The 11,955-nt window shown below is 52.5% G+C and overlaps 1 protein-coding gene across 1 annotated transcript; it reads right to left on the reverse strand.

Moving 5' to 3' along the window:
* Nucleotides 1-1,348: 1,348 nt before the first annotated feature.
* On the reverse strand, nucleotides 1,349-10,812 carry LOC119097355 (1,2-dihydroxy-3-keto-5-methylthiopentene dioxygenase-like). The gene is made up of 5 exons (XM_037220402.1): nucleotides 10,807-10,812; nucleotides 9,129-9,386; nucleotides 8,892-9,049; nucleotides 3,556-3,676; nucleotides 1,349-1,381 (listed from the first exon to the last, which is right to left on the reverse strand). The coding sequence occupies exons 1-5, from the start codon at nucleotides 10,810-10,812 to the stop codon at nucleotides 1,349-1,351; spliced, it is 576 nt and encodes a 191-aa protein (XP_037076297.1).
* Nucleotides 10,813-11,955: the final 1,143 nt, after the last annotated feature.

The raw sequence follows: 11,955 nt of genomic DNA on the forward strand, positions 1-11,955 counted from the left end.
TTTGTTTTCGTCATGTGGAACGCTCATACGTTATGTCTCGGTGATGGGTGCTGAAGGTAGTCTTCCGACACCACTTACTTGACGTGCTCGCCTCGAGGTTAAGCGCGACCGGAAAACGCAGCGTCTTCAGCGCGAGGTCCCACATTACTTTGGCAGGATTGTGCTTATTCATGATCGGTACAGGTTTGTTTGTATAAATTATCCAAGGCTGCTCTAAAACTTAGGAGCAAAAATCTGAAAAGCGTCCGTTACATTCGAAATCTGAAAAAGGATGCAAAAGTTGGGATAAAGTTGCATTCGTTTATCCTTCTCTGACGTGGAAGACGAAATCATCTGCACTTCCCTATGTTTTTCCCGCATTTCCCTGTTTTTTTCTCCGCAAGTGTGGGACCAGCGTCGTTCCACTACCTCACCTAAAGAGCGTTCTTGGTGAGTTTCTAGGGTTTTGCCAGAATGTAGAAGCTCAGTGTTCCCTTACGCGGCTGGCTAATGCGTATATTAGTATGTACACATTGGCCAATGGTCTATATCTTTATTGTCGGGTTTGTAAGAGGGGCCCGTAAATGTCGGAATTTTCGGACTATCGTGAGCGCAAAGACCCTGTCGGCGACAATTCAAGCTGTCGCCAGACTTAGCGCGTGGCACTGACCGGTCAGCTGGCAAAATGTCGTCGCGATCTAGCCCTGGCGGCCGGAAGGTCGTGTTCACGAGATTGGCCCCGATCCATCACTGGATTTCCGGACGCGGGGGCCCGCTCCTTCCACATTCATGTGTCAGGGGCCGCAGGTTCAGTCATATTTGAGACGCAAACGGAATGCCATAGCCATAGCGCTCTCAGTTGTCTGTGAGAGAGAAGCAAACGTTATTGCAACGCTATCCGCCATCTGAAGAGCACACGAACATGCTTGCCGTCTTAGCAGTAATGAAAGGCAGAAACCTCTGGATACCTAGATGTTCGTTGCCTTAATCTAGCGAACGCGTAGAAACCCAGCTCACAAGCTGCAACGTCCACTGAGAAACACCCGTCACAAAACCTACGTCGCCGATAGCGAAGTCAGCTCGTCCCCGTGTGAACCAGTTAGTGCTCGACCAGACGGTGATCAGGAAATGAACCATTCATCGAAAGCATGTTGATCAAAGACGATCTGAACTGATTCAGGCGAAAAGCGAAAGGTTTTAATTGACAGTCGAGTTAAATTAACAAGATTTCGATTTTTCCAATGGGTCAATAAGTTCAGTATGACGCCAACATTTTCATGTCTCAACAGCGTAAGACGCCAGGGTAGAATCAAGAACATAATATCCAAACAACGCGTAGGCGTCGATCTCTGATGCCATCCGTTGACGCTTAGTCAGCCGGCCGGGCCGAGAGGGCCGCCGCCTGTAGCGTCGGTATCATGTTCACAGCCATGCCAACGCACACCAACAAACAGCCTTCTGCCGTCCGCGCCCGGTTCCTTTTTCTCTCTCTCCACTCTGTCTGCCTCTCTCTCTCTACTACTGGCTGTCTACTCAAAAGTAGACAGCCAGTCTATTTTTGAACACCGCCATGTTCACTGGACCAGTTCTCTCGAAAGCCGCCATGTTAACTGGCCCAGTCTTTTCCCGAAAGCCGCCATGTTATCTGGGCCAGTCTTCTTCCGGAAGCAACCATGTAAACTGGGCCAGTCTTTCTCCGAAAGCCCCCATGTTAACTGAGCCAGTCTTCTCCCGAAAGCCGCCATGTGAACTGGGCCGGTCTTCTTCTGAAAGCCGCCGTGTTACCTACAGTGACCTTAAGCTCTATCCTTCTGCTTCAAAATAAAAAGCAAGACAGAGTCAACGGTCTGTGGGAAAATACGCACGATCCGTACTGTGTCGCCGTAATAGAGCGGTTGCGCGCGGGTGTATGGCCATCAACCCGCCCATGCTCTACGCTTGGTCGCACATCTCGATCGCGGATCGTATAACTATTTGGATCATCGTTATTGTCTTGTGTGTTAGTGCGCACACGGGTTTCGACCAGTTAGTTATCCAGCCTCCATCAAGTGTCGGTCAAAATCGTATAAATGCCACCAGTGATGATGGCGAAACTAGACAGAGAGAAATAAACTACTTTACCGAGATGTTTCGCAGGAACGAGTACTCAAAGGGCTGCCTAGGCCGGAAGTCCAAAGAGCGTGGTTGAAACGTAGGGCAGCTAAAGGAAAAGCGACAGCAACGGTATCACTGCCATACAACGGCTTGTTAGATAAGATCAAAAGAGTCTGTAGACAATTAAAATTAGGACCGTCTTCAGAAGCTGCTCAGCGCTCCGGAGAACACTTGCCAAGGTTAAGACTATCGGCACCTGAAGGACCGAATGAAGAGCGCATGTACGACATACCATACCGCTGGGCGTCTACAGAAACGAGCCATTGTCCCCTTGTCCCGTCAGGGGGAGGGCAAAGAAAGGCACTGCCCGAGTTGAGGCTCTGAAGTTGGTGTGGCAAAGCATGCCTGGTCAAAGACATCACTGAACAGCATATCGGCATATTGTACGTCCTATTTGGACGGTGAATTGAGGTTACGTCTCTACCAATCTTGGTAGCAAACGTTGGTAAAACAGGGGCATTGGTGGGAAAACAGGCTGAAATGCGTGCAATTCATTGCTCGCTTTAACATGTAAAATTGCGTGCAGTGTTTAAAGAATGACAAAAAACTGTCTTATTTGAAAACAATCAACACGAACTGCACTACCGCAAACCGAAAGAGAATTGTCACCTTGCTTTATAAGCTGACAGGGTCGCACTGTGGACACGGCTATCTCGGCGATAAGCTGGAAGACGGGGCAGGGCCTCGGACCGTCTCGGAAACCTCACCAGCCTTGAGCAATTTGCCGTCTCCGGGGTCCTCCCGAAAGCCCCGGGAGACCAATGACCTGGGAGCGCTTGCGGTTTCAGAGAACAAATCACACAGACTGTTCGCACCACAGACTGTTCCCGTTAGAAAATATGCTATTTCCCAAATGACACACCCATGGATACATGAGGAGCGACGCACAATAAGCCGGCCTTGGTTCTAGACCCACACTTCCGCAGCGGCAGACGCCATCGGAGTGGATCATACAACGTAAAAAGCGTCCACAAGGCACTCACATATACTGAGGCGGGCTTTCACCCCTGTCGCCCCACCCTGTTAATTCCCTTTCGCTTTTCGCCGTTCTCACCACCTCGTCATATTAACGAGGGCGGCAGGATGGCTCCAACGACCAGCTACCACCGTGTCTGCAAGATACCGGTCGGGCCTAGACACGTGCTGGTTGTCGCGCAGACACGGCCAGCAAACACGACAGCACTGCTGACTACTCGACAGCTTCGCAACCGCAGCCCCGCTCCAAATTTAGTCCCCTTTACCCAAGTTACGACGCATGCACATTACCGTCTCGACAGATTACAGGGCGTACATAAATCAATGCATGTTGATGAGACAGCTGTTGTAGGCTCCGAGCCGCGGCCGCCTCGGCCGGAGCGCGTGGTGCCGCTGGGCAGACGACGGCGGCGGCCGTCGCTCGGGCCGGCCCGGGCTGGCTCAGGCGGTGCCGTGCAGCTGCTGCACGTACGAGCCGCGCTCCGGCATGGCCTCCGTCTCCGGGCTGCGGTTGTGCGCCTTCCACACCGGCACGCCGCAGAACAGGCGGGCACGCTTTGATGTAATCCTGGAAAAGGGCCGGGGCGCTGAAGGTCAGTCATCGGTGCGGTCCCAGCCCGGCCACGCCTCTGGGGTTTGGGTACGGATGCCGACGCGGCGCCACGCGGGACCGTCTGGAGAATAAAAAAGCAACTACGCCGTACGGAACCGTCTGGAGATAAAAAAGAAACTGCGCCGTGCGAGATCGTCTGGAGATAAACAAGAGAATGCGCCGTACGGGACCGACTGGAGATAAAAAAGAAAACTGCACGGTGCGAGATCGTCTGGAGATAAACAAGAAAATGTGTCGTACGGGACCGTCTGGAGATCAAAAAGCAACTGCGGCCGTACGGGACCGTCTGGAGATAAAAAAAGAAACTGCGCCGTGCGAGATCGTCTGGAGATAAACAAGAGAATGCGCCGTACGGGACCGACTGGAGATAAAAAAGAAACTGCACCGTGCGAGATCGTCTGGAGATAAACAGGAAAATGCGTCGTACGGGACCGTCTGGAGATAAAAAAGAAACTGCGCCGTGCAAGAGCGTCTAGAACTAAAAAGAAACAAAGAGGCCGCCTCACGTATCGTTTCGCGTCTTTTGTCGGATTTTAATTGTTATTTCAAATTTTCAATTTCTCATTTCATTATTGGATCTTAATTCTCTAAGAATAATTTTTAATATTTATTCCATACTCATTTCACGTTTTTTACCAAAGGCTTTCGCCCATTTCGTCTTTTTCACCCCCCCCCCCAAAAAAAAAAACAGCATTTGCCGACCCAGTTAATTAGTACGTCTAAATTTCTCACACGGATCATAGCTTTTGAAGAACTAACTATTCCTTTCACCTGAAAATTAACCATTCGACACTTTCTGTTACACGCTTCAGTTTGACATTGGATTCCGTGTGTCACACTTTCAAGAAAATACTCTGCTTCCACACCGACACCAGGTTGAAGAAAATCCCCAAATTTGGGAGAAGAATAATGCGAAAACGCCCGCTTCATACCACTTTAATGGCCGGCATTTTCTCCATCCGAAAAGGCTGCCTTTCACAACCAGTCTTAGATTTCCGGGCAATGTATATATGGTACCTGGAATGTAGCATCCATTCCAAACGCATCACTACCCACATTTGAACACGATGTTCGGTGATGGTGTAAAAACATGTTTTGACGAGTGGGGTCAGCTGTTGAACTGTGAACAAAGTTCGAGATTCAGTGGCTCAGCCCATATTGCCCGCTTTCCCACTTTCTAGAAGCCGGCAATATTTCCAGCCACTAATCGCAGATTTACGCAATTTTCAGCAACAAGGATCACGGCTTCATACAAAATTGTGCAATATCTTTTGAGCCCTCACACGTGGGGAGAAAAACTTCAACATTGCACTACTACCTTGATTTCGCGTCCCTATCCAATAAGCACTGCAAAGGTAACATTTTTAATTCTTCAGTTACACGAATGCAAACCGGGCCCCAGACCTCGTCTACGTCACGGCCCGGCTCCCTCGCGCCAGAGATACCGAAGACCTAAACGATGCACGTGAACATGCTGATTACAAATCAGTATCGAATCTCAAAACTGTCCGACCCATAGGAGCCCTGATGATTGGAGGCATGCCGCGTTTCCGAAGCCGCTCTCCGTAACGAGATACTGTAGCCTGCCCAGCGGACGCTCGGGCATGCAAAATACCCAGCTTCACGGACTTATTTATTGTGACCACTATCGAGTCAAAACACCGACCGCTTTGAGTTAAACGTCGGTCATGACTACCAAAACGGTAAATAATTACAAATGCATCCATTTCTTGACTGACATAATCAAGGCAGAGCAGCAGGGTCGCAGCCAGAGCCTTGGCAATGTGAGGCGCACGAGGTTGAGAGAGGGTCCCCTGACGGTGGAAGGCGCCTTCCCCCTAAACAGCTGCCTGATATGACCCAATTCTTAAAGAGGGGCATGGTATTCTTTGTTGTTTACTACGTTTCCTTATACAACTGGAATAGAAGCAAAAAGCTCTGGCGAGATAACATGTGTCTGCATTTTGAAGTAAAAGGAAAAATGTTGAAGAATCAGGGCGTCAGACAACTACATGGAATAAATCACCGGCGTTCTTCATTTAAGCAATGGTTCACTCGACTCTTCCTAACCGATAAGAACTCACAAGTTTTACCAGAATTTCGATCTGGGTCCTACAGAGAGATACTGAGGACCTTGTGAATGTAAATTGTGGACAAAAATGGGTCAATACTTGCATTAATGAGACCAACCCATGTTTGCCTGAAAAAGTCAACATTTAGTCAGAATCGATTCGTGAGAAACATGATGTAACGCAGTGTAAAACATGCACGCTCGAAAATCTTAACAACAAAAACCTCGAAGCCCTAGGTACAGTCTCCATGAGCTGCTCGGCGTCGCCCCTTGGCTAACACTGGTGGCGGATAACGGGCGGACGAAAATCTGGTGGTGGAACTGGAGCAGTGCAGGTAGAACCTCTATTTTTAGTGTGCTGTACACATCCAGAGGACAATCTCAAAATTCGAAAGGAGGTGCCCGCTGGTACGATCAAGTCCAAACCGTAAACGGTACGTAGTTATTTGAAACCAAACTCTCGGAAGCATGATTTTACGGCGGTCGCCTCTCGCGCGCACAGCGCCCGCCGCCTGATGTCACTCGCAGTGGCCAACGTCGTTCGGTTTTACGGGAACCGGTAACCCCGGCCGTCGCTGTTCCTGCTCAAAGATTGCAAGCGCGCGGGCTCAAACTTGTCGATTGTAGTTCGTTTCACTAGTTAATTCCACAAAAGAATGCACGTTCTCAGGCCAACATGTATTGGCCTTTCCATTTTTGGACTCATCTCGACCCATCTTCAACACTTTAAGCCCGTTACGTTTTCAGACGAGGGCGCCCATTGAGAAGAACATAAGGGGGCCTGTTATCGTCCCCGGTCAAGGCTGAAGGGCCATCTCCGTCCCAGCGCGGGGTGCTTTCTAGCCCCCATTCTGGTGACACAGGGGCGATGTCCCCTCACCGGTCCGGAGGCCCGTAGAAGGGTCTATCGTATCACATTGAACTCCTCCTTGACACGATAGGCCTTCTGACTCGCGCGGTTGCCCCGGATCGACGCAGGAATCTTCACCGACGTAGCAAGACCCCTGATCGCAACAGGTGACTTAATAATTGACACATTAACTTCAGTTCGCCTTGACGGCCCTTTTGCTGGCGGGCACACAGATCGCTACTGAGGCTCCTGACAGGCACAGGGTCCTTCCATTGTCTCAACGTGAACTCACATCATACGTTCCCGATTCCTTTCGTTATCAGAGGGCTCGACCAACGCAACTTCCTGGCGACGACTCGGTGCCACTTGCTGACACCGGACCCCTTGCTAAGCGCTGCGGGCCCCTGGCCGATGCCCTCATTGTTTCAGGCACTCGGGCCAATGCAAATCGCGGGCCCCGCCTTGCTGGTGCTTGGGAAATGGACCCCCGGGAAGTGGACCCCCATGAAATGGCCCATATCGACGCGGAGCCGACTGAGTGGTTCTGGTGGTGTCTGACCCACATATGGGCCCATATCGACTCGGGCGGTCCCTAACCGGGGCAAAGGGCCCTCTGGTTGTCATCTGAGGGCCTGTCCGCAGGCCGGGATCCCTAAAGAAGACGCCTGCCAGCCATGCGTGCCCTTCGGTCCTCCAACTGGTCCTTGATTGTCGGTCCCGATGGGCTCTCCAGGTTCTGTCATTGGGGCTTTATGACGCACTCAGCTGCTGAGGCTATATGGCGTCGCCTGCCTCTCACCTTGGAAGGAAGGGCGGTCACCGCGTGGAATCGAACCCCGTGCCTCTGGTTTCCCAGACGCGCAGTGGTTAACGCAGACGCGTTTACCACTACACTACCGGCACCCTCTCTCCAGGTTCTATTCGGGCGTCCTCGAACACTGCCTCTGACCGAATCGGGGCCCCTTGCCAACATGGGGCGCCCTGTTAGGCACTGTGGGCTTGACAGACGCTGGTTGGATTTTTTCCCTGCTTGGGAACTAGGCCCCTCGGGCTGGAGCCGACTGTGTGGTAGCGTCTGATCGGCATATAAGCCCTTATCGACTCAGGAGATCCCGGTCGGCGAAAACGGCCCTCGGGCTGGTATTAGGGTGCAAGGCCCTGCTGGCCAGGGCTCCTGCATACGATCTCCGGCTGGCATTTGGACCCTTAAAAGTCGGTCTCAAGGATCATTCGGGCCCCTTGGAACCTAACAGGAGGGGGGGGGGGGAGGACGTGCTCCTGTGCCCCCCCCCCTGCCTGTGCCACTGCAGAGCAGATACATGGCCAACCATTCTGTTTTCAAGGTATAATTTCAATGTATTTCGTACGCAAGTGGGACTCCGCAACTTAAATTGCCACAAAAGTCGCACCTTCCCACATGTTCGCAAACCGATAAACTTGGCTGCGGAGAGCGTTTCAGTCACTTAGCCAGCTCACCTTAGTTGGCTTGGGTTCTGGCATTATCTTCATGGTAACAAGGGATGGCTCTCACATCTGTTATCGCCTCGATCACCAGAAAATATTCCCATTCACCATACCTGCTGTCGGGCGTTTTAGTATCTGCAGGACCCGTTAGTTCGTGGCGGGACCTGTCTAGGCAATTTAAACAGGGTTAAACAGCACGTTTTTAAGATTAGGGAGCTAAAATGCAGCTGTTCCTTTTAACTTCTCGATACGACATCGTGAGAGAATAACGCAAATTACTGTTCTCTGCAAAACGTTTAAGCTCATTGAATGTCTAAACATTCAAACGATGGTAACCACTAGACCCAACTCAAAAATACATATGAGTAATGGCATTAAAGGTGTGCAGCACATAATAGAACAGAAAATACTCAGGTAACAAAGGCACAAGCACAGAGTTCCCAAAACTGACCAATTCGCAGTCAGCAGGGCCTGACATTACATATTTCATTTCACCAATTCCCTTTACTTGAGAAACATTTCTAATTCACCTAAATTAAGGCGCTATCATTTTGAGCTACCATTCCTTCGTCATGCCTGTACTTTTACGCAATTAACCATTCCGTTGAATTACTTCGTTTTCCTCACACTTGGCTAGGACAGCGGTGACAACAATGACATGCTATACTTGATAAAGATGCAACTATGGCACTCTAAGCTTCCGCCAGCTTATGCTGGTTTTAGCGGTACAAAGAGCGGACAGAAGTGGAAATTACATCCAGATGAGGCGCCTACAGCACGCCCACCTTGTCGTCGCAGGGCTGAAGCGGTGGTAGATGCCGACAGGCAGCACCAGCAGGTCACCCCGCTCCACCAGCACGCCCACCTTGTCGTCGCAGGTGAAGCGGTGGTAGATGCCGACAGGCAGCACCAGCAGGTCACCCCGCTCCACCAGCACGCCCACCTTGTCGTCGCAGGTGAAGCGGTGGTAGATGCCGGCAGGGCAGCACCAGCAGGGTCGCCCCGCTCCACCAGCATGCCACCTTGTCGTCGCAGGTGAAGCGGTGGTAGATGCCGGCCGGCAGCAACCAGCCGGTCACCCGCTCCACCAGCATGCCCACCTTGTCGTCGCAGGTGAAGCGGTGGTAGATACCGGCCGGTAGCACACGCAGGTCACCCCGCTCCACCAGCACGCGCACCCAGCGGTCGTGCCGGTCCCGCACGTCGAAGTAGCCCGAGCCTTCCAGCACCAGGCGGATCTCCTCGTCGGCGTGCAGGTGCTCCTCGAAGAACATCTTGATCTGGGGCGGGGAGGGAGCCAGTGATAGCGCGCTAGCGTCGCCGAAAGCCACGTTGCACACATCTTCACCTGAGGCAGGCACGGAGCAAACGCGGAGGAGAGCGCTGCCCACTGCCTGGGAGCTGCGTGGACACGCATCTGGATCTGAGATACGCAGTGTGCCGGCACGAGAACACTGAAGCCCATGCGGAGCCATGTCATACACATGGTACGCCCATGTGTGGTGATATGTAATGTATGCACACAGAAGATGTCTCTCGATCTCAGGCATACAGAACCAGTGTACATCTAATCATTTCACTAGTCTTAAGTAAACTTAACGGGCAGTCCTACAACAACGAGCTGCATTTGTGGCCGTTTCAGCCCCACCATTCCGCACTGGTTACGCTGGGTTATCTAACGCTGGGCTACCTAAGCATGACGTCCGTCTGGCCCCCTTACCCAGCTAAAAGGCGTGAAACAAATACGTGTGTGTTTCTTGTTATGACAGGAATCCAACGACATGGGACAACGACGCGTCAAAGCATTTAAAGGATTTAGGGTAATTCGTAACCACACTTGAGCGTGGCGTTACGCTGTCTAGCACTTTGGTTATGCTCCCTCCATCCTTCCCTCCATCCATGCTAACATGGAAATGCTCAGTTCCAAGATTGTTTCGGAATGCAAAATCACATTGGTCAACTTCCCCCGCAAATACCATCAGTGACAGCGACAGCGGCAAGTGCTCAAGTTATGTCCAAAACTGCGGGCACGTTCAGTCCGTCAAATGTGCTCCACAACGCTTCCAATTATAATCCCGTCTGTATGCTAGTTGTTCATCAAAAGGTCTACTTCCTTGGAACGTCGTGATCAAAAAGCCTTTCCCAAACAAGGTGGTGCAAAATCGAGGCGTGGAACGCAAACACGGTTAAACTGAGCTGATGACCCGGGGTACCTAGAGATGCTGAATGTCCTTGCTACCGACTTCCGGAGGGCGATTTCACGTCTGCTTAAACATTTTCAAATCACCGACCCATATTCAGCTCTGTAGGCGTTTTTATTATCACAGCCCTATTCCGAAAATTGCCGTACTCTACTCGTTCCTCTACTTGAGAATCTGGTACAACTGTTGTGACAATGCAGCATGCCTGTCTAACTTCTGCATCGTTTGAAACTTCTCCAGCTTACCGTCTATCGTAACGTGATTTGGACCGACCCATAGAAGCAAATGTTTGTCGCCAATAGCAGTGCGCCTACGAACACTACGTCACCCCACCGATTTAAGAATCGCGTTTGCTCCCAACGGCAGCTAAAACCGTAACAGCTGAGGGTACAAGCAAAGCAGTGAAGTTGGCAAATGTTATGACATAATGTACCCAAAATTTGGGAATGAGCATCAAGTGATAAGCTCCGGAGCAAACAGCACCGATGGCTAAACCCACCCTCATCCCCCACAACCAAAACTACGTGCCACCGCCAGGAACACCGCTGCAGGGGGGAGCAGCCAAAAGTATGTTTCCGCCCCTCCAAATTGTCAGGAAGCCCCTTTTCTCCCGACACTTTCAGGCATTACAGCTCCCCGTAGACAACAAACTAACAAAAATTCAGATCATGGAGGCCCCCATAATTGAGCTAGAGGAATAAATGGGCCGAGAAGAACTGTTTTCTACATCAAAAAACCCGTTTTCTAAACCATGACGTCACTTTTATGAATATAACTCACGCTCTGGGTAACAAGGCTCAATGTTGTGCCTCGCTGGTCAGCATATGAACTGTGCTGGGGACCTCAAGGCTTCGTTGCCGATTCATTCAACCTACGCCGTGTCAGTCGTTGTCTGTGACGTCAGGCCAGCTGACGACCGCTGCCAAGGTCACCGCCGACCCACAGCTGCATCGCCCCGGAGGTAAACACTCCGACCCGCTGGCGGCCGGCGAAGTGCGCGGCCGCCGTGACCTTTGAACCCGCGTTGTGGTCACGTGGCCCCACGCTATCCGCACGCCGGCCGTAGGTGGAGGCGCGGCCGCTGGCCCGGTGCGCCGCGGGCTGTGATTGGGAGATCGTGCCCGGCCATCTTCACGCGACCCGAAGAGCAGCGGCCGCCCGCCGGCACTGGCTGTCGAGTGCGGCAGGCGGGGGGGTCGGCGCCGGTCGGTGAAACGTCTGGTGCACGAGCAGGCGACGTCGTCCCGGCGCAGCGCCGCGCCCGTCGGCCGCCACGGCCGGTCGTCCTAGTGACCTGGTCACCGCGCCCCAGCCATGGGCGGACGGTGAGCAGGCGGACCACCCCGGTGACGTGCTCCGGTGGTCGTCGACTACGCCCCTCCCGGCGCAGGCATGGTCTCCTTAGGATTCGCGTTCCTGCACTGCGTCGCTGTGCAGGCTTCCATCATACTCCGGGCCGTTCGTCGAGTTCGTTGTGCACGCGTGGCTGCTGGCGCTGCGGCGTGCTGACGTGGGCCCTACCAGGCGTGCTGCAGGCCTGGTGCTGTTCGTGTTCGCCTGGCCGCTGCTGCTGGTCGGCCTGTGGGCCTACGCCGGCGTCCGGCGTCTGGTGCGGTGGAAGCGGCGGGGCAGCGAGATGCCGGCGGAG

This window comes from Pollicipes pollicipes, unplaced genomic scaffold (assembly GCF_011947565.3).
Source record: "Pollicipes pollicipes isolate AB1234 unplaced genomic scaffold, Ppol_2.1 Scaffold_4295;HRSCAF=5057_pilon_pilon_pilon, whole genome shotgun sequence".
NCBI lineage: Eukaryota > Metazoa > Arthropoda > Thecostraca > Pollicipedomorpha > Pollicipedidae > Pollicipes > Pollicipes pollicipes.

What these genes read in the sequence shown, in the direction of transcription:
- LOC119097355 (XM_037220402.1), bottom strand. An exon ending in TTCAGCCCTGCGACGACAAG is followed by an intron (nt 3,677 to 8,891) that starts GTGGGCGTGCTG and finishes GCCCTTTTCCAG; the next exon opens with GATTACATCAAAGCGTGCCC. An exon ending in TGCAGCAGCTGCACGGCACC is followed by an intron (nt 1,382 to 3,555) that starts GCCTGAGCCAGC and finishes CCGACGCTACAG; the next exon opens with GCGGCGGCCCTCTCGGCCCG.